The following is a 22243-nucleotide window of genomic DNA, read 5'->3' as shown; positions in this document are numbered from 1 at the left end:
TTGCAGTGACTCGTAAATGTCATTCTCTTCTATCCTAAAATAACCAATAACTCTCTGATTACCCCTATAATTCTCATCAATTGTTCAGAATGACAAACATTCCAGTGGTAGTATTTTGAAGTTACTGGCTTCCATTGATGGCGATAAACGTCCAGACCATTTTGAACAAGCAGAGGACCCTAAATGTACCGCTAGAGGGAGACAGACTACCAGTTCTTTAGTGGTACTGATGATCATGCGTTTAAAATTTGAATAATTTCATTGAATAAATGGAAATTGAGTGTGTAATGGTGCGGTTTCCTAATTTTGGTTAAAGTTAAATGCATGAATGTGCATGCTTGCATTTGTGTTTTGCTCTACATAATAACTCAGGCCTGTCTATTAGGGTGAACACGGTAATGTAGTACATGCGCCTAGTCACGTTTACAATGTTTATCTTGTGTTTCCATGGTTTCTTTGATGGATTCCCTGCTACATTTTACCTGACTTCTAAACAAATGATGTAATATTTTTGGTAATTTCATGTCAGTGTGAATGTGCAAATAAGATTAAGTGTATGAACACAACAACATAATCCACATTTATAATTTTGAGGGTTTTTATCTGGAGAAAGAAAAACAGAACACATCCATTTATTGTCCAGTATACGTCACCGAAAATATGCACATGAAAGTTTTAAACCTGAGAATTTTATACAATTGACTGAATGAACATTAGCACTTAGTGCATAGAGTCAATATTATTTATAAGGTAAGCAATTGCATCTTTATTAAAACTAAAAAGGCACATCTGTTAAGCTTAAAGTAAAAGCTCAAAAATGTCACAAAATAAATATTCAAATGGTTACTTTGCTTTTAGCAATACCAAGAATGCACCAATAATGCAGTGTGCAATGTAAGCCACCTAAATGTGGAAAATAACCAAAGAAACACAATAAATGAACACATTAATGACATTACAAGAGTTCATATTGACATTACATTAAAATGTCAAAAGAAAGCATTGAAGGGTCTTAAAATAAAATAAAAATCCAAAACAAAGACCACAACCATTTTTGAAATCAATGTACACACAATGGTGTCTTTTGAGTCACACTGAAATAATGATAGTAGTACTATTATGATCTGTAGTTTTGATATTATGAAATTTTTCATGAAAGTCTTTTGTCCTTGCAATATTCTGACTTTTTCAGCCTGCTAAAGTGAATGTAAGCATTGGTTTAAACAATTCCACCCCGACAAAACAATGCTGAATACTGTAAGATAATATCAAAATAAAGTTGAGGATGGGGGAACACAGAGTGCTTATGCCTCTCTCCTTTCACAGTCCTCCGGCTTCATTTATCCTTTTCACCATGTTGTGTTTTCTTCTTCCACAGCACAGAGTTTAAGTATTGCTTAATATATATATAAATCCTACAAAGATTATATGGTGAAACAGCATCCATTTGTGCGCTGGTGTCTTTGTGCAGCACCGATCAGATGCTTTCTCATCATTCCTCCATTGTGTGGTCACCAGGCTTTGTAATTAGACAAAGGCTTCTTGGACGTCAGAGCCATTTATTTTAATGTATATTTTGGCATTATTCTCCTTTAGTTGCTGCTCTTTATGGAGACTATGTCTGTAGCAAACCAGGTAGAGAGGCAGTAGGAAACCCAACATGCTGAGAGCGAGCAGGCCAATGTTCACCTGAATGGGACGTCATATGAATTAGCAACACCCAAAATATTTGTGTACATGTGCCTTTTTTACGTACCCAGAATGGATCTCCCTCCAGGGGTCCCATCATAGCCAAAAAGAGAGGTTGCTGTAGGAGGGCGAATACAGCACTGACCAGTGACTGCATACCTGTTAGACTGCCAAACTGTGATGATGGATACCTAACATCACACAACAAGTGCCTTTAGCATATGAGTTTAACAATGATACATATTGTAGTTGGGAAAACTTACACAGCAGCATAAAGGCCACCAACGGCCGAATGAATGAATCCTCTCACGACAGTGTGTAAGACAAATGACACGATCTGAAACAAGAGCAGGTTTGGTGACTTAATTGAGCATAGTGCAAATGACCAGGAATGTGCATGATTGCACTCTCAGGTATTATTCAAATAAGATTCACTAGAAATAAAACTTTCATAATAACTGCTCACCTGGAGGGGAAGATTCGGTATCAGGCAAGTGATCCCAAAGCCCACTAAAAGGACATTTGTCAGCACAAATGCTCGCAAGGCATTGGTCACCTTTTGGGTCTTTTTATCTCTTCGTTTTTTCTTTAGTTCATTCCTGTTGATGATATCCCAGTTGAACCTTATTCATTTTTATTAGTTCATAATTTATGTGCCAATCCTAAAGGATCATCACTGTTTTTAAACAGCTCAAATTCAAGAGAAGAAGACTCACTTGTTGCAGGTATCCTTTGAGTCCTCTCCATCATCACATTCCTTTAACTTCCAGTCCATGATCTGACCAATCACTGGAGTGGTCATTAGGCAAAGCAGCTGAAGCATGCCGAATATGGATGAGTATAAACTTACTGTGAAGATCAGGGCCATAAAAAAAGACTGGCGTTAGATAAAAGAATGATGAGGCATTTAGAATGTTGGAATACAAAGTAGAGGCTGTAGAGCTATGCTTGGTAAGGTGTTAATTTGCAATTATATTATGAAGTATGGAATTACTCCATAGGTAAGTACACCACAAAACTGAACAGGGAAAATTATCAAGGGGCAACTGATGAAGCACGACGTAAAAAGTAATAAGTAGAAAGCTGCTCATGTGCTATGTAGTCAGAAGGGCAAATTCAAATAACAAGCAATCATTAATAGTGTTTTCCAGCTAAATCTTAATGACATTTCTTGTGACTCAGCAGCGTAAACATGCCTTACAGCTAAGGTCAAACAAAGAAACCAAAAAGCAGCTATGAATAAAAAGCACAATGTTAGAGGGTTTAAGAATAGCTGCTAAATGTTAAATGCAGGCCTACTGAAAGAAAAACATTGCTAAATGTTAAATAAATGTTAAATTGTTGAAAGAACAATGACCGGCTAGGTTATTGTAAAAGGGCAATTGCATAATTTGGAATCTTACCAACTTCCATTCTTTCGACTGAAAACCAAAGAGTGGGGATGACAATTATTTTTCAGTTTTAATTATAATACAGACGGCACTGATTAAAAAAAAAAAAAAACAATCAAAAAATAAAAAATATTTTTATATCTATACAATGTGTAACCCACAGTCCAAGAATGATTGTGAACTGGAGACCAGGACCAGTTAATTCTACACAAATAAAAGAACCCTGACCTGTGTTGAGGTCACCATCACTCAGCACCTCAAGGACGCTGTTCATGGCGCCCATGTAGAATAAAAGACGTAGTTGAGTCACAGACATGGTCACCAGGCTGAGCAGGAATACGGGGGTAGTGATAGTTTTCAGGAATGATGAGGCTGCAGAAAAAAGTAAATGACTCATGATGATTCTAGTCAAGACTAGCAATGGTGACTGACTCAAGGCAACATTTCTTACACTCTTCTTTTGGCTTTCCGTCCAATTCCAGGTCCATGGTAGACAGGCAGAGCTTGCCGTCCTTAGATGGCAAATCTTTCTGTACCAGGCTGTTGCCAACACTGAGTCGACGACCCACTGTGGTCACTTGGTGGTAGAATTGTTTGCCTGTTATTTTGTGGTCAAAGCCTAGCCAGCTGAACTTGATCTTGACACTGAGAAATAATGGAAGGAGAGCAATGTGTAAAATTTTTAACCTTGGAACTAATGTCAACATATTTGATGAGTGCCATTGTGATCATCTGGGTAATACTAACCTGTAGTCCATGTCCTCTGGTCCTGGGAATGGTTCCAGGGGCCAGTTGAAGAAGCAGTTCAGGAAGACTAATCCAGCACACGCTGCCCACACCACCAGAATAGTGATAAATGGTATGCCAAAGTCATAGATCACCTGCCCAAAGTGATAGAAGTTTGTTGAGAATACTAGTCTTATCCTAATCGTGGCTGAAAAGGATCCGTTTTCCTTTTACCTTGACACCAGGGAAGGTCACTGCAGAGGAAGCATAGGATCCTATCATCAGGGCAATAAAGGTGGAACGGAGGTCCCCGAACATGTTTGGCAACTGTTGAAAGGGAAAGAAAAATAATCAAAGAGTGATGGGATAGGAGTGTGATGTATTAACACAGTAAGTTTGGTGGTTTGTTTTTTTCGGTCATAATTCTTTTGCACCCGAACTTGAGTCGTGGTCAATTGACTTTGACGGTCTACCAATAACAATTACTGCTCCTGTACTCCTACATTTTTTCTGTCTTTCTTTTGATAACATCTTTGTTGTTTTGAAGTCATAGAAAAAAATCTTAATTCCACTTGGCAAATAATCAAATGTCTAGTTCAAGTTCACCAAAGGATGGAATTATATGGCACACATTTAGAGATAAAGATATCAACAAACATTTCTGTTTCGAGAGACTGAACAACAACAACAACCACATTCAATTACATAAGAGATGGGAAAGGAGAGAAAGTAGAGGGGTGCCACCATGGCAATAAGCCAGTGATCGCAACTGGCTGTTGCCCAAGAATTTAAAGGCCCATTATAGGGTAAGGTGGAGTCACATAATAATTAACTAAACACGTCACGTTTTGAGATTGTTATGTTGCGTGGGTGTTGTTTATGGGGGAAAAAGAATGATTTTTTTTGCATGCAGTTCTCTGAATATTGTACAGTATGGAGAGATTTACATGAGTAGAGCCCCTCTGTAATGAGCAGCATCACCATGGTAAACTTTTGGACTTTGAGCTTACTTATAGTCTCCAGTGTTGGCAAAGACGGTGAAAAAAAGGAAAAGAATGCAAAGACGGTCACTGTTGTGAAATCTCATTGTTGCCCTTACTGGATCTGACCTATTTTTAATTCCCACAAGCTGACTACAACTAAAGGAATTCCCCTAAGTGGTGTAAATATGTTCATTAATTCATTCAATACACATTGGTGTAGGTGATTAAGGGTACTCGTTCCCCCATTTCTTATTATATATTTGTTTTTGGAATAAAGGACAATGTCAATTTTCCCTGTTTTATTCATTCACACACTTACCGTTAGGGAGGTGAAGGTCATGCACATGCCACCAAAGCCATTGAATGTCAGGGCAATAAAGATAAGAACTGAGAGTTCTGTCAAAGGAGAAAGGTAAACCAGCTCATTAGTTAGTCGAGAAACATTTACAGAACATGCATTTCTTAATATGGATACTCTGTATAAAGTGTGTTTTTGTACTTTACCATTTGGTTGGTAGGCTCCATAAGCAATGAGCAGACAAGACAAACCAAAGCACGTGCTGAAATGACAAAATACAGTTTGTGGCTCTTTTGGGATTCACTAAAATGACAAGAATATATGACTTTATGAACCATGTGACGTTAAAAGCAAACTCAATGGCTTTGTTTTCACACATTCTGTTCTGCAGAAGTTTGCTTTTGTTGTTGTTACTCAGACCGATGTTTATCGCTCACCTTCCCAACAGACGTAGTTTGCGAGGACCATATTTGTCCATGACGATTCCAAGCGGTAGCGTAATGGCAGAGAGTAGGAAAGAGCCAACCGTAAAAGCCAGGTTCAACATCTCATCCTGCTCTTTACAGATTAGCCAGCCGTTCATCTTTAAAGGGCCATCAGCAGGACCCAAGGGCCTCATCTCCACCCCGTCGCCGAGGGCCACAACATCTCCTTCGCCTTCTTCATAGTATTCAACGTACTCTTCGGGCGCTTGCGTCGTCTCCAGTGACAAATTGTAAGTGGAACTGTTACCTATCAAATGAAATATAAACATGAAACATAGAAAATAATTTCCATCTCCAATGCATACATTGTGTAATGTCATATTACGCCATCATTATGATTGATTTCCTATTTTTTTTATTGTCACTCCTCTCTACTCATCATTTTTCCTATCAGCCTGTTGTTCCCTCCCTGACCTTTATCAGTGGACTTTGAACATCCGCATGGCCACAACAAAAGTGCTGCTTCTGCTTTCCTCTGTCTCGCTATCACCTGTCACATGCCTGCAAAAGAGCTGAGCTGGCGCTGTAATCACCTTTTTGAATCTTCAGGCGCTAGATAAGATGTCTGTATCATTACTGCGGAAGCTCCATATGAGGCATGACGGAGAAATATTTATTGTGTTGATTGGTTGGCTCAGGTAGAAACAATAGTAGCACTGATTAGGTTTTATCATTAACTTGGACTACTAATACAGCAAGATAAATTGCCAATATCATAAAATATGAAGTATAATTCTTATTGTATGTGAGGGTCATTTTGGGTCGCTTCTGATTTAGAAAGACCAACTGAGTTGAAACTAAAACTTGATTAATTATTGTTGTTAAGAGTCCAAAGACAATAAATGAACCAGGTGATCTCTGACCAGTCAATAGTCTGATTTGGTGACTAACCACATACATTTCATAGATATTAGATAGCCGTAATTAACCTTTGGCGCTTTCAGTCCAGACAAAAAACTAATGGATTTCTGCAAGTGGTATGTTGATTTTGGATGTACTACATACAACCAACTCCATCTCACTTTGTCAGTTATAAATCTCCCTCGACTGGTCGCAACCCAAATGAATGGGATATAGTGTGTATACAAATATCCATTTGCACTCAAAGGATGTTTTTCCAACTTATCTTTGCGTGGTCTCCCACAAGGCATTCAACATAGGTGTGTATGTACTTTAACGATGATTCCAATCACACAAGGTAATAATTAAATTTTAACTATTCTAACTCAGCTCAACATTGTTTTAGTCACAAATAAAAAGCTGTAGAGTTAAACAACTTACCTTCATAACTGCAAAGGTATGAGTAGAAGCCCTCTGACTTGAGCATAATGAGAAGTGATCCCCATCCCAATAGGACAGCAGAAAAGAGTAGATTTTCAACGATGGCAGTGACTGCCATCCACCAGCGGCGGGCAAACGCTGTGACCAGCGTAGGAGCCATACTTAAGAGAAGGATGATAGGCTATCAGAGAGTGAAAAAGAACTAGACGAGTGGGAGACACTGAAGGTGGTGAGGAGGGGTGAAGAGAGGGAGCCTGTTGTTGTTGCCTCGTTGACCGGTGCTTGTGATGAAGGATCAGTGGTCACTTTATCTGAGAAGACAAAAGCCGGAGGGGAGGGGAGGGGACATTTTTTTTTTACAGTCAGCCTATCGCTGCAAAACAACAACTAGTTGGGGTAACTTTTATTGCAACAATTTACTTTGAACCCTGCCTGATAACCGAATGAGCTACATGCGTGTAAAGCATTTTAACTTTAATTATCAGGAGTACATAGTGGATTTTTTTTTACCAGTGCAAAAAAATGATGATGATGTTCAACTGAGTGAGCACCCATAGTGGAATAAAAGGGCTACTGTTGTTTTCGGTGAATAAAAGAAGATACTAAACTGGTCGAAACTGGGAGAAACTGGACTCCAAAACCTCAGGGCCCCTCAGAAGCTCCCCTCCTCTCCTGCCTCCCTGCCTAAATGTCCTCAGGGGCCCATTCAACCGCAGCACTGCAATTACTGTACTCTTGTGCATTCAAAACATAAAGGGAATACAAGACAAACAAATTAGTGGAGACAAAAGCTTTCTTTTGTATGGGAAATTGTCACAAATGTTATCACAACTATGTTATCTGCACTATAATGCAAATATTCTCTTGAAAGTAATACTTCAACATTACATCATGGAAATCTAGTAAGTTTTTCCCCTTGACTCACCTGTATGCAGTGTTTTTATTAATTATTATTTATTATAATTATATTATTAAATAATAATATGATTATTTTAGGACTCCCTTCATATAAAAACACCTCACTGACGTCATTATCTTTGCAAAAACAAAATGAGACAAAAACAATTGCGGGTCTATATTTTGATTATTACTGCAGTTTTAGACACCAGGAGAACTTTGCTTCCGTTGACTTAAAATTAAATAATAACATTGTTGAAAAACAACAAAAACTAAAATTGTTTTTTTACGGGGAATATGATGGAAGAAGGAAGAAATAAAACAAGTTCATTGTTGACATTAAAATAATTATTTAAACTATATATACATTCTAGTTCAGCACTTAATGGATTCTTGATCTAGACCGATACTGCACTGAAACCAGGAATTGCTTGATTAATTGGTTTCCTACATCATAGTTTTGTCATATTCATTATATGTATAAGTGGATCAACAAAAGCAATGAGAAAGGCAAACAAAAACTACTAGTACTCAGTTATCACTTTGTTGTTTTAACCAGTTTTATATAGTATTATTATGTTTAGGGATAAAATATTTGAAGTTCTTAGATTCTACTTGGAAAGATAAAAATCTACCTAAAAGCAGATTCAACAAAAAAATTAAAGAATGTCTTTTAGATTTCTGTTTTTGCAGTGTAGTGAATCATCTCTGTAGCTTTGGTAGTGTTGTTGTGATCTAGGCTGATGATAGATTACACAGCAGAATGTGTGTGACAATGAAACCATTGCAACTGACTGTTGATGCACATGCAAATGAGGTCCCTCAGTGGTCAATCCCAATGCTTTATATTTATTTATGTGTCGTTGCTGTGATCAATGTCTGATTATGTTTCAAACCGTTTGATCAGTGAGTCAATGATTAATCAGACTCTTGGTTCTACATCAAAGCTAGACTTTGTTAATAGTAAGTCAAATAGTGACAAAAGAGAATGACTTATTTCCTCCAATTGAGGTCATTTGAGTTCAAGAGAATTGAAATGACAGAGGTCACTGACGTGGTGGTAGAATTTGACCTGAAAGCAGTGTACAAACACAAACATAACACATCACAACTTGACAAAGAAAGCTTTTATTCCAGTAAAATATTTGGTGCAGCAATACTATGCAAAATTAGTCAGTGCAGCAATATTGTACACAGTACACAAACATTCATTAGTAGTAGTACACACAGTTAAACTCCCACAGTCTTTGAATCTAACCCTAACCCAACATCAAAACAATCCTGATTTTCCCTACTTTTTCCCCCAGTGTATTTTCACAATTCCCAAAGTCTTTCAGTGTATCAATAATATGAACCAGAGTTCAATTGTGATGGAGATAAATAACATCTGCATGGTGCCTTTAGGAACAGCAGCTAGAGAAGATTGGACATATTACAGAAAAGAAAGGCAGTTGTTAGTAAAATAAACATGTACATACTGCTTTAGGACAAAGGAACAATTAAACTTTTTTGCAATTTATTTTGTATAAAAACATATATTACTAGAGCACAGGGTCTTTACCAATAGGCCAAATTTAAATGATAAAATTAGAAAGTGGGCCCTAGGCTTTACTAATCAAACAACTTTCAGAAATGAATAACTTTGCAAAAACCTGAAAATTTGAGCTCAAAACACATCAAGTGCTGTTGTTTCATTTTTTTTCCTTGTGGGGTTTATTATTGGCAAGTCAGTTTAAAGTGGTGATGTCGCCATCTAATGACATCATTCTTCCACTGCAAGGAAACTCAAGTCTGCACCAAATTAGGCTGCCATTCATTCCCCTTACCCTCCAGACTAGTACATTATAAAATTGCAATGAGCTATAAAAAAATTCATATTAATAACTTACCATGTGAAGCGATTTTGGATTCTGGGGGGAAGAAAAGCACATTTTAAATTATAAAAACAATCTTTAGTATCTACCCATGCAACTTTGTAGTTCCTTATGACAATGCAAGGCCGACATGCATGTTGCTAACTTACTATTATTGATGGTAAAGGTTGTTTCCATGCCTGCATGGATATGGTCGGTGACATGACAGTGGAGCAGCCACGTTCCCGGATTTCCAGCCACCATCTCCACAGTTTGAAAAGTTCCGGGGAAAAGGTCAAACACGTCTGCCCGGTGTACACGGTCAGTCTACAAAAACAAATAATTCATAATAATCCATTGGATTTGTATAGTATATCACTTGCCCACGTACACTTTGACACCAAGAATTGGACTCCAAACCTTCCGTCATTATTGTAAATCACAAGAATTTTTGTGATCCCATTAAACGAAAGCCAATTTAGGTGATGGCTTTGTGTGTGAAGCTCACCTTGTAAGTAAAAGTCTCCGCATGGAAGTGTACAGTGTGCATGTCCACTTCGTTACCCATGCCAAGTAAATACCAATTAATCTTTTCTCCCTGGGTCATCACCAATCCATGGAGGTTTCCATAAAGTTTTCCGTTAATTCCTATAATTTAAAACAAGATATTTAAATCAGTTGGTGTGTGAGAGATTATCATATATTCCTCACGTTCTGGGAATTAAAGGTTGAATTCAGATTTTGTATGTTTCTGGCATACGTTATAATGTTAAAACTCTACACTGGATTAAAACGTGAGTCTGAAATTATTCAGTATTCATCTTTCACTGATCATTTCCTTGTCTTACCGTGCATTTTATTGCTCTCTTCAAAGTCTTCATCCTGTATGAATGTGTCAGGGTCCACTTTGAGGTATTTTTTTATGTTCTTTTTCAAGTAGTGGGACTGGTTTTCGTCATGCACCATAAAAAACAGGGCAAACTCCTTCTCTATGTCGAGTCTGTACCGGTCGGAACCTTCACCCTTTAGAACGCCAGGTTTGCACACCACCAACGGGCCCAAAAGGCCACTGTAGATGTCCTATAGGTGCACAAATGCTTCATCATTAACGTTCTGTTACCATTTGGTGCGTTGTGCCTAACTTCTGCTTATGAGCAACATTTTTAATGAGCGAAGTACAAACATCTAATTAAAGAGAGTAACAGAATCTACTAAACATTTTAAAAAAACATGTCTACTTATAGCAGAATAAATACAAGACCAGTTAAAGGGCAATGATGTTGGCTGTCAATCGCTGTCCTCAAATCATTCTAAATAAATTCGATTTAAGGTTTCAGAAGAATAAATGAGTCAAATCTAACGTAACTGTTTCCTACCTTTTTGGTCAATATGTCCTATTTCCTCTTCCGCGTGACAGATAAGTTAATAATTAACATGTTCTTATAACACACTGTAAACTCTGTGCTTTCATATCACTTTCACAATACATAGGCAACGTGGAGCGTACCTTGATGAAGTTGACGTCAGAGTAGTAGGCATAAGAAATGCAATCGGGATCTGAGATCCCTGGGCCAGAGCTTTCAGGTACATTCCACACCTCCTCGGTCAAATAGCCTGACAACAGATGATCATTAAGGTTCAATTAGCCACCATAAGTGAAATGACTTCTGTAGTTTTCCCTTCCATTTTTACCGGGGTCAACAGAAAGGGAAGGGCCAAAGGTCTTTACTCCATGTGCAGTAATCCCAAATGGATGCGTGGCTTTGTTCTTGAACGTGATTACAATCTGTTCGCCCACTTCACATTTGATTATTGGACCTACATTAAAAGGAAAAATCCTAAATTAGTCCATTGTCCATTCACACTCGTGATCAACTACATTGGGCAGTGCATTGGGCTATGTACACTATAATGATGATTATAATGAACAAAAATCATACCCAGAATTCCCAAGTGTTCTTGACTGGAACTCCTTTTCTTCTCAACTGTGAAGCTTTCATCCAGGTACTCTTTATACACAGCTTTTTGGTAGCGTGAGCCAATTCGGTTCTCCCCTTTTCCTACAAATATATTACCTGGACTGGGAAACAAATATTTATCTCTGTTATTACCGGTTCTAGCATTTGTCTTAAGTCCTATATTCAGACACTTTACCTGTCCTCTGATGTGCTGTGGTGTTTTTCCAGCTCCCACTCCCTGCTGGGTGAGTAGTCCCACTCTATTTCTTCAGCTGCGATAAAATACCGAACAGTTTTGGTAGGAGCTGTATGTGAAATGTTTATTTCACGGCCAGAGCAGGAGGACACTCGATACTGCTGCTTCATGCCGGCTGAGTAGTGGTCGGTTACTCTGCAGCTTACCTCGAAAGTGTCTGGTGAAAATGTATGGAATAGCAAAATACTGGTATAGATCATGCATCTCCATGTAAAGCTATCTAAACAGGATAGCTGATGACATAACTGCTTGTCAAGTACACTCTTGACAAATGGTTGGCCGCTCCCCAATTATTCGTTAAACAGGACATGGTGTCCTTGTATGTATACATTTTTGAGAATAACCTGGAGTCTTTGGCTGCATCTCCACAGTTGCAGTTGTGTGAGGGAAGAGGTTGAGAGTGTCTCGCGTGGTGCCCTGCTTTTTGAAGGTGTTCCCTTGGAAATAAACACCATGGATGTCCACCTCAGTACCGAGACCAAAGGTGTACCACATGACTTTGTCTCCAGCACACATGTCCAGGCCAGGAAGGTTCCCATACATGAGCCCATTCACAGCTGTCACAGTTAAAGAAAATACACTCTGTTTATAAAATGCAAACCAAACATGCCACAGGTGTATGATATTGATCATACCTATATGATCCTCTCTATTGGTCTCTCTCTTGTGGCATCTTTATACAAATACAAACTGCTCACCATGCATCTTGTTGCTTTCCTGGAACTCTTCATCCTCTACATTTGTCTCACTGCTGCCAAATGTGTTTATATTCTCATCCAAATACCAGCTCAGGTTTTCATCCATCACAGAAAACATGAGAAAGAACTCTTTGTCCACACCCTTCTGTGAACAATGTAAGACATTTCAGTACACAAACGCAGTATAATGGGATGGGATACAAGCTCTAGGCATATTACGTATTTTTACTTAGCAAAAGATTAACCTTAACTCTTGATTAATGCTTGTCAGAGGAATTTTTCATTCGCCAATAGTATTTTTTGCAGTGTATTGGAGAGCAGAGTAACCTGAGTTCCATCTTCTTCTAATGTTCCTCTCCGGCACACAAGCAAAGGTCCCACTAATCCTGCGTTTGTGTCTTCAACAGGTGCAGTTGCGGAGTAGTACAAATAGGGGACACAGGCAGAATCAGATGCAGATGGACCTTCCAGCACCTGCCAGGAGTAGGTGAACATCTCCCCGGGAGCAACGTGGGCACCAGGTTTTTCGAAACCTTATACACAGAAAGAAGTATAGCTACAAAAGATTCCACTATAGTGTAAGTTCATTCAGTCTTTTCAGTCTTTTTACTCACCGTCATCATAGCTGCTTCCTTGGAAGCGTTTTTCATAGTGCAATCCATGTGGATGGATGCTGTAGTTTCTATCAGCTTTATTTAAAAAGGTCACATTGAGCGTATCTCCTTCTTCTGCCTTCAAGACGGGACCTGAATAAATAATGGATACCCGGCAGGATGTTATAATTGAAAAGCAAAATGTGGGAGATGGGTGGCCACCTAATACATTAGAAGAACTCATAACCCTCACCTAACATTCCCAAGTGGTGTGATTCAGGCTCTCGTAATTTTTCAGTACTGAAGGTATCGTCTGTGTATTCTTTGTACATCACCTTTATATATGTGCCGCCAATTCGACCGCCATCTTTACCAAAAAATGCCTCTGATGGGCTGGAAACATAACAGTATAATAATTGGCATTATTTAGATTTCGAAGAATCTGAAGTCTTCAAAAGTATTGTAATAAAAAAAAAATTACATAAATCATGTTTCATCACAAAAAGTCACCAAAAATGCTAAGTCTTTTCGACCCTAGTGTACTTGGATTCCGGGTAGCAGCAATATTTCATTCTGATAGAAATTCTCATTAGGCTTTTTTCTTCTCATACCTGCCTGCATCAGTGAGGGAAACATTTTTAATCAGGTCTTTTTCCAAAGGAGCATAGTTCCACTGCATTTTCTCTGCTGCTACATAGTATTTTCTGACAACACCACCCATGGCTTTTGTAACGGTCTCGTTGCCACAGGAATTCACTTGATAAAATGCCTGCATTCCAGCTGAAATAGACAAAAACTGTTGGAATTGATTTTTTTGGTTTTCTAATTTTAATTCACCAAACCAAAGGGGGTGGGGATTTTAAAGAGGTTTGGCACCCTACCCTGCAGGTGGTCATTAACTTGACAGGTCAGCAGCCACTTGCCCTTCGCTGTGGGCACCATCTCAGCTGTAACAAAAGTAGCTGGGAAAAGGCTGAGAACATCAGTCCGATGACCACGGTCCAATACGGTATTTCCATGGAAAAAGGCCGAGTGAATATCCACCTCGTTACCCATGCCAAACAAATGCCAAGACACAGCACGGTCCTGGCATAGCTCAATTCCAGGCAGGTTACCAAACATGTACCCATTAATGGCTATGACACAAGGGGACAAGCAAACGTTATAAAGTGAGGACACTCCTAAAACAAACAAGCATGTTAGATTAATATTGAGCAGATCTCTTACCATGCATCAGGTTTGATTCCATAAAGTCTTCGTCTTCTCGGTCAACCTCAGACGAATTGGGAAGTCTCTGAATGTTGTCCTCAAGGTACCAACTCAAATTTTCATCCATTACGGTAAACATCAGGAAGACATCTTGATTCACATCATTGCGAATGTCCTGTTCACTATTCTCTTTTAGAATTCCTGAGGAGTGAGTAAAGATATAAACTGTATATAGCAGCAAATGATCATCCTTTAAATCCAATTTCATAATTCATTCATTCAACGGGATTCAAAAGAAGCCAAATGAGTTCAATACGGGTTGACGGTCATAACGTGTAAGCACACGCTACCATCCTACCTTTCTTGCAAGTAAGCAGGGCCCCTATTAAGCCAGAAGCGATATCCATAGGGGCATCTAAGTGAGAGTGGTACACCCACGTCAGACAGTTGGCATCTTCATCGGTCGGAGCAAATTCAGGCTTGACCTCCCAGCGATAAGTGTAGCTTCCCCCCGGGGGTACGGAGTCATCCAGCTTAAGGTTACCAGAGGTCCCGTCTGGATAAAGTGCCCCTGAGAGGCCAACAAAAGAAAATTCTTGGTCAGTTTACATTGAAAGGTTACTGAGAATGTTTCATGGATTTATGGGCCATTCTAAAGAAAAACAACTGTAATTTGCTACTATATAGAAATTCACATCTGGATGTTTTCCTGAGGAAATACCATATTTTTTTGGCGTTAGTTCTTAAAAAGATTCCAAAGGCTGTTGTTCTCTTTCCCCTGCTTTGTGGGGGATGGGGAGCTGTTGCATAACAAAGGGTCCAAAAATACTTAGGCCATATTCTTTGGCAATAATTATTATCTCCAAAAAAGACTAGGTAAGGATTGCAGTGCTGGATTTTTATTTGTTTTGATTGTAAGATTGATTGTAATTGTCTATCACATTTATTTTAACTCAGTTATTTTATTTTTACGTGTATAAATGTTTATTTAAAAATAATGGATTTTAGCTCACTAGTTTACAAAAATGAAATATTTACTTAGTTACAGATGCTCTCAAAACAACAATTTTCGGACTGATTGATCTTTTAAAAGGCTACCTTCCATGTTCTTTTCATAGAAAACACCATGAGGATGAATTGAGTAGTTTCTGGTTGCCATGTTTTTCAGGTGGACCACAATGATGTCGTTGACCTCTGCTCGCAGCACAGGTCCTAGGAAGCCTAACCAGGTAGGCCGGGGGGATTGTTGACTGTATGTGGCATTGGTATACTGTCGGAACATGGCCTTCTTATAAACGCTGCCAATACGCTGGGGTCCTCTTTCCAGAAATATTGATGCATGCCTGAAATGTGTCAGTAATGGTTTTAGTGTCAGTAAAGAGGGTATCTGGACAGACTTGAAATGAGTTATAATAGTCATTGTATTTAAATTACATGACTCAACAAGAAAGAACATCATGGTACCCGACACGTGTGGTGTTTGTTCTCCACACAAGTAGGTCAAAAGGCTGTGATTTATCTTTTCTCATGGTCAATCACGGACTGAAACTATGAGTCATGACTGTGGGTCAAACGGCCTTCTAATTGTGGCTGACAAACAACTGCATAGCAAAGAACATTTCCAAGAAGCCAAACACTGAAACAGAGGGGGGCCTTCTTGGCTAAAACGCAGAAGTCCAGTATTATACAATCAGGCTCTTCTAGTTTCAAACAGGAACTTTAAAAATGTTGTGACAGTCTAGTTTGTCTAGTCAAGTTTTAATCATGTTTACCTCAACTGTTCATGTGACTAAAGTGGTTCAAATTATGCTAGTTGAATCAGTTTTTTTAATTTCCTGAAAAGTGGTGATATTTTAGGCTATTTGCCAATTTTTACCTTGGACAATATTTGCATTACACTTCAAATTGCCCCAAGGTATGAATATGCCTTGCAATTGGCTGGCCACCAATTTAGAGTGCCAGCTGGGATAGGCTCCAACACCCCCCATGATTCTTGTGAGGCTACAGAAAATGAATGAATGAATATTTGCCTTGTGCTTCTTTTGCGGATGGCAAATCACTGACCAATTTGGGATGAAACTTCCGTGAAGACATCACCAAGAATGAGGGTTAAAAAGGGAAACAAACCAAAAAACAGGCAAACAACATCATATAATTTATGTAAACTTTATGTCTATGTAAAGTTCAAGTTTTATGGGAACTCTTTTATTATAGTCATTGGAAACTGACAGATTCGCCTAAGAGGTCAAAGTTTAAGACGTTCTTCTGTTTCTCCTATTCCAAGAACAGACCCATTGTCAGGGATTTTCACCTCAAGAAAATAAAGATAAAAGCCATGATGGACTTACTCATCATCTGCGACGTCCACGTTGTTCAATAAATTTTTCCCACTTGGTGCGTAATCCCACAAATCCTCGATAACCCCCACATAGTAGACCCTTTCCCGGCCCCGTGTCCTCTCCACAGCCAGACAGAAGATAAACAATAAACAGACAGATCGTACGGTCCAGGTCGCCGCCATGGTTGCACGAAAGGGGAGGGAAAATCACCCTAAAAAGAAACAAGAGGGGGGCGAAACTCTACGGAACTTTTCACTGTGGAAGCGCGCTGTCAGTGCAACAGGTCGAATGACTTGCGTGTGCGAATGAAAACAGTCCGTCTATTGAGGACGGAGGAAGAACCCGCAGAGAAGCGACCGCCTCCGTTGAATGATGAAAAAAAAAACGTTAAAAACAACAACCCCCACTAATATGACAGATTTGTCATCATTTTGAAATGTCCGCAGGGAAATTATAGGACAGCCATTATAGGAAAGTGCAAATTCACCAGTCATGGGAATTTGCGAATTTGCTGTCAAATTGTCCATATGGTGCTGAGGGACATTTGGGATATTTATTCGTGAGTTCATTTAGTTCATATCCCTGTTGGATGTGCATTATGATGCTATATAATTGCTGACATCTACTGACCACATTTTAGCATTGCAAACGCACGATTTGCGCGTCTATTGGGTTTGTGGTGGAACACCTTTAATAGTCAGCACTAAGGAATACATCATTATCTTATGCATGGATTTAATTATGTGTTATGCCATCACCATAATAAGACGCTTAACCTCCTGGGACTGGAACATTTTAATATTGATCCATTTTATTTTCCATATAACATTCTAAATCAAATATAGAAAAAGAGCCCCATCATTAAGATTCATGTATATTTATTATTTTAGCAGATTACGAGATAAGCACTTTCCATCAGTTTGTTTACTTATGAATAATAATGATTACAATGATAATAATAATAAAAAATCAAGAATAAATCGAAAACCTATTGTTTTGGATGCATTCATCCCGTGATGAAATGCATGTTTAGCACTGCAGACTGATGAAGTGTATTTTCAAAAAAATCGCACGCGATTTTAAATAAGGAATTGCAATATTTTTGCTTTTTTTTTCCTGCCAGCCGGAGCTTGACGTCGACGGGGCTGGCCAACGTGAACGCCCACGTCAGCTGATGTCGTGTCCACCCACCCATCGCTGTCACTCAGTGATCCAGCAGAACAACAATGGCAGCGCTCAGTAAATTACTAACACACAACTGCTACGAAGTCGGCCACACTTGGAACCCGTCATGTTTGGGATCCACCATGGACATAACGAGAGGCGCACTTGAGGTCTCTTTCAAAATATACGCCCCCCTCTACGTGGTGAGTTGTTTACTCCTAACGCTATAGCTAGCCACGTTAGCCTAGCAAACTAGAGTTCAGGGAATGTTTGAAGATCGCTTCGTTACCACAGATAAAACACATTTGTGAAGCCAGATCTGCCTAATAAGTATAACTTAATGTCAGAAAGAATTGTACAACATGAACAAGAAAAAAGGAGTGAAGTATTTTTGAATCACATTCTAACCCATGTCAAGTGAAGATGTGTTTCATGTATACTATAGCTTTGTACACAGTAATATGTTTGTTACAGTAACTATAAGGACCCATGCAATGTCTATGAGCATTGTCCAGGGTTAAGTACTTAGATAATCAAACTAAATGATGTCTCAGGTCAATGTATTGATTTTGACAGTTGCTTGTGCACTTTCACTTCACAGGTAGCAGCTATTCTTAGAAGAAGGAAAAAGGATTACTACTTAAAAAGACTTCTACCTGAGATCCTACAGTCTACCTCGTTCCTCACCGCCAATGGAGGCCTTTATATTTTCTTCTTCTGTATTCTCAGGTGAGTGTTGCCCTGCAGAGATTGCATTACTCCTGTAGTATTACACTACGTTTTTTGCGGTCAAAATGTTCACACATTTACACAGATTGTTTCCATTGAAGGAAACTGCTGGGAGGTTTTTATTCTTGGTCCGCGGGGTTTGGTTCGGCCCTTCCTGCCTCATATATTGCGATCCTTCTGGAGCGTAAGAGCAGGTAAGATTGATTTTCTACATTCCTAATTGTCATTTACTAGGCTTTAATTACATGTATTAACATGCTTCTTTTACAGAAGAGGACTCCTCACGATATACATGACAAATCTCGTAAGTACTGCTCTGTTCAATACACACACTGTATTTTTTCGAATACTTACTATGCAGAAAGTAGCTGTTAAAGGAAGTCTTTCAATCTCCCTGTGACCATTTGTCTGTATTACAAACATAATTGTAATACACTTGTACTATAAAAATGATGTTCCCTATTTGCAGGCAACAGAGAGCTTGTTTCGCATGGCCATGACACGTGGCCTTATCAAACCCATCAAACATGGCGAGGTAAATTGAGAAAAAAAAACATGTCTACCTATTTCTTCTCATCTTCAACTCCTGATATTTTTGTAATCCCCTCAGGTGCTCCTCTTCTGCATAACTGCATCCCTCTACATGTTCCTCTTCAGGTCAGGTTCCATCTTTGCCACATACTCACATAGCTCAAACTGATTATTCGTGTCAATGTGTATGTTTTCCTGCAGGAGTAAAGATGGCTTGAAGGGCTTCGCATTTTCGGCATTGAAGTAAGTTAGTGTGCATTCCTCAGCTATACTCCAATTCAGACTGAAATAAATACATTTCTCTTCTTCTGCCGGACATTTTGTCACCCTCAGATTCATCATTGGGAAAGAAGAGATCCCATCTCACTCTGTTCTGGCCGAGCAGGTTCCGCCAACTCCCCTCGAGACGTCATCCAGCTCAGAGACTGAGGCTTCACACGATTCAAGAATTCAACGTTACTCAAGGGGCAAATCTTTGCTAGAATATGTCAGGAACATGCTGCAATCATTGTGAGGGAACACTCGCACACTGCTAATTATTTACAATTGGACCACACAGTGTTTTATTTTTTTTGACGGACAAAATTATAACAATTAGTTATTGATTTTGTTTTCAAATTTCCAAATTTTAATCATTATTCCTCTCGTCTCCAGTAGTCAACTTTACAAAAGTACTGCTTTTTCACTTACATTTTGGACTTTAACTGATGTACTGGTTGTTGTGTTGTTTCTCTCTTGCAATTCCATAAATTATCCAGATGCCAACGAGGTCCAAAACACAGATGTTGTAAACATCAGCATGACAACTGTATTTCCTACTCTGTTAAAGTAAGTGTCAATACTTAATTCTTTTCATGTGATGCTCATTTATATTAATGATAATGAATCTTTCTGCTCAGAGTTTCGTTAGGATGTTCAGCGTTGGATACTTGATTCAATGCTGCCTTAAAGTGCCCTCAGCCTTACGCTTTGTCTTCTCAAAACCCTCACGGCTCCCCTCCCTCTTCTACAACAAAGACAATTTCCAGCTCGGGGCTTTTTTAGGCTTTTTTGTTAGCATCTACAAGGTATGTATGTTCTTAATATTGGGATACATCCTGATAGGAGTTTTTTTTTTTAAATCCTTTCCTGGTTCATTCAGGGAACAAGCTGCTTGCTTCGTTGGTTGCGGGATATTGACGATGAGCTCCATGCTTTGGTGGCTGGTAAGTCAATTTGTATTGGAATTCCTTTAAGTTTGAAGAGTTAACATCCTATTTTTTACAGGATTCCTGGCAGGAATTTCCATGTTCTTCTACAAGAGCACATCAATTTCAATGTATCTCTTCTCTAAGCTGGTGGAGGTAACATGAACCGTATTTTTAGATATTTGTGTGTATTACTCATTTACAATTACTCATTGTTGATGCTTTCCTGATGCCTAAAACACACGACAATCTCCCCTCTGCACCAGACCTTGTACTTCAAGGGCATCGAGGCTGGCTATTTCCCATACTTCCCACAAGCGGATACATATCTCTACGCCATCGCCACTGCCGTCTGTTTTCAAGCTGTGAGTGCAGACAAACAAATATACACTAAAGCGAAATGAAGCAACAGAAAATGTGATTATAAGTGTCCATCATTATTAGGCTGTGATGGAGATGCAGAATATTCGGCCTGCGTACTGGAAGTTTCTTCTGCGCCTCACTAAGGGCAGGTAAGATGGATTTATTGTAATTGGAGAGCAAAAATATATATATATATATATATATATATATATATATATATATATATATATATATATATATATATATATATATATATATATATATATATATATATATATATATATATATATATATATATATATATATATATATATATATATATATATATATATATATATATATATATATATATATATATATATATATATATATATTTGTAAATAATAGTAAAATGTTCGTTTCTTCACAATTTTGACATCTGTATTTTCCCCTTCTGTTTTTTTTGTCTTCTAGGTTTGGTCTGATGAACCGACAGCTTCTGGATGTTTTTGGAACCCAGGCCTCCAAGAACTTTCAGGGTTTTTCGCCCAAACTGGATCCACGCTATGTTTCAGTGCCCAGCAAAACAATGCTTCTACCAGGAGGTGACGTTCATCTTGGATGATGTGGGTTGTTGCTATGGACATGATCACAAATTGTGACCTTTTGTGAAGAAATGCTAGTTGGGTCTTTTTCAACCGGTCTTTTACTAGTCGGTGCCCTCATAAAAATCTGGAGTAAGGATTTATGCATTTTTCATTTAAGGTTGTAGCATTCCATTAATTACACCTTTCTTTTCTAATGTTAATTCCATTTTGTTCTTGACTGAGCAATGTTTGTCAGAATGGGTGTTTTAATGATACTGATAGTTGAGTTGAATTTAAACACAGAAGTGTGAGTTTGGTGTTTAAAATAAATTTGCCTATTAATTAAGGAGAGGGGAATCATAAGGCCCGCCATTTGATTCTATCTTTACATCCATGCACTTCTAAAACTAAGCTTTAATCCTGGAACTCTACTATTAAACAAAAAAACATGTAAACACTAGTTTCATATATACATATTAATAAACTGCAAAAAAATTGCATCATTGATTTACATTTTTTGTCTTATTCTAAACAGAAGTTTCCTTGTTGGCAAAATAGTTCCAACAGTTCTACAAATAATTTACAAATAAGTAGCTGCGTTTTAATGTCAGTGGTCCAGTATATCTTGTTTTTAAACATGTTTTTCAATTACCTCCACCTTCTTAAATAGATGCCAACAGACTATATTTCAAGAGATTGAAAAGAAAATACTTTCTCCCAAGTGTATTTCATGAGTTAAATGCAAATGATTAAGTTCAGTGTCTTCTAATTTTTTTTTTTTTACAACCAAACAGTCTCTACCCTGTCACTCTCACTTTTGTAGTATTTTATCTTCATGTGTTTTCACAAGTGGACCACAATTTTGTTATGCTGTAAAATGTCAGTTTTCTGAACATTTTGCACCTCCAAAATAGCTTTAAACACAAATGACCTCTGGAAGATGATTCATTGTTATAAACATGACATTATACTGACATAATCTCTTTTACACCAAGGCAATTGTCTGCATTTGTCAAAATGAAGTATTAAAAGTACTATTTTGATTCA

General features: G+C 38.3%; 3 protein-coding genes across 6 annotated transcripts in view; 1 reads left to right on the top strand and 2 right to left on the bottom strand.

The window, feature by feature from the left end:
• tmem135 (transmembrane protein 135) overlaps positions 1 to 22243 on the top strand; it is a 22839-nt gene extending 596 nt beyond the window's left edge. Inside the window, exons 3-21 of one of the 2 annotated variants that reach the window (XM_077739900.1) lie at positions 5654 to 5802; positions 9791 to 9924; positions 12923 to 13093; positions 15486 to 15546; positions 17780 to 18023; positions 18422 to 18549; positions 18651 to 18743; positions 18820 to 18853; positions 19019 to 19084; positions 19160 to 19206; positions 19282 to 19323; positions 19414 to 19590; positions 19839 to 19908; positions 19980 to 20147; positions 20222 to 20285; positions 20347 to 20423; positions 20534 to 20632; positions 20712 to 20779; positions 21084 to 22243. In XM_077739900.1, the coding sequence (XP_077596026.1) occupies positions 17883 to 18023; positions 18422 to 18549; positions 18651 to 18743; positions 18820 to 18853; positions 19019 to 19084; positions 19160 to 19206; positions 19282 to 19323; positions 19414 to 19590; positions 19839 to 19908; positions 19980 to 20147; positions 20222 to 20285; positions 20347 to 20423; positions 20534 to 20632; positions 20712 to 20779; positions 21084 to 21234 (1425 nt within the window). In that variant the 5' untranslated portion in view covers positions 5654 to 5802; positions 9791 to 9924; positions 12923 to 13093; positions 15486 to 15546; positions 17780 to 17882 and the 3' untranslated portion in view covers positions 21235 to 22243. The remainder of the gene's footprint in view (positions 1 to 5653; positions 5803 to 9790; positions 9925 to 12922; positions 13094 to 15485; positions 15547 to 17779; positions 18024 to 18421; positions 18550 to 18650; positions 18744 to 18819; positions 18854 to 19018; positions 19085 to 19159; positions 19207 to 19281; positions 19324 to 19413; positions 19591 to 19838; positions 19909 to 19979; positions 20148 to 20221; positions 20286 to 20346; positions 20424 to 20533; positions 20633 to 20711; positions 20780 to 21083) is intronic. The other variant, XM_077739901.1, reaches the window with a different exon arrangement.
• On the bottom strand, positions 591 to 7134 carry slc43a2b (solute carrier family 43 member 2b). 2 transcript variants are annotated; one of them, XM_077739893.1, is made up of 14 exons: positions 6854 to 7134; positions 5525 to 5819; positions 5294 to 5349; positions 5109 to 5185; positions 4041 to 4133; positions 3828 to 3961; positions 3532 to 3725; positions 3309 to 3452; positions 3093 to 3110; positions 2406 to 2538; positions 2156 to 2288; positions 1953 to 2026; positions 1757 to 1880; positions 591 to 1689 (listed from the first exon to the last, which is right to left on the bottom strand). In XM_077739893.1, exons 1-14 carry the CDS (start codon positions 7011 to 7013, stop codon positions 1528 to 1530), a joined length of 1797 nt encoding a protein of 598 aa, XP_077596019.1. In that variant the 5' UTR covers positions 7014 to 7134; the 3' UTR covers positions 591 to 1527. The 2 variants fall into 2 exon arrangements, with proteins under 2 accessions (XP_077596019.1, XP_077596020.1); XM_077739894.1 differs by lacking the exon at positions 3093 to 3110.
• Positions 8863 to 17047, bottom strand: hephl1b (hephaestin-like 1b). Of its 2 annotated transcripts, none has more exons than XM_077739885.1 (20): positions 16666 to 17047; positions 15416 to 15660; positions 14676 to 14888; positions 14336 to 14518; positions 13990 to 14244; positions 13720 to 13888; positions 13362 to 13501; positions 13130 to 13261; positions 12843 to 13048; positions 12516 to 12657; positions 12162 to 12374; positions 11758 to 11974; positions 11544 to 11683; positions 11296 to 11421; positions 11111 to 11217; positions 10452 to 10683; positions 10112 to 10251; positions 9774 to 9930; positions 9640 to 9660; positions 8863 to 9163 (listed from the first exon to the last, which is right to left on the bottom strand). In XM_077739885.1, exons 1-20 carry the CDS (start codon positions 16836 to 16838, stop codon positions 9084 to 9086), a joined length of 3291 nt encoding a protein of 1096 aa, XP_077596011.1. In that variant the 5' UTR covers positions 16839 to 17047; the 3' UTR covers positions 8863 to 9083. The 2 variants fall into 2 exon arrangements, with proteins under 2 accessions (XP_077596011.1, XP_077596009.1); XM_077739883.1 differs by having other exon boundaries at positions 12516 to 12660; positions 16666 to 17046.

Source organism: Stigmatopora nigra, chromosome 19 (assembly GCF_051989575.1).
Source record: "Stigmatopora nigra isolate UIUO_SnigA chromosome 19, RoL_Snig_1.1, whole genome shotgun sequence".
Taxonomy (NCBI): Eukaryota; Metazoa; Chordata; class Actinopteri; order Syngnathiformes; family Syngnathidae; genus Stigmatopora; species Stigmatopora nigra.
Note: the sequence above shows the minus strand (reverse complement) of the source record. Positions and strands in the feature narration are given on the sequence as shown.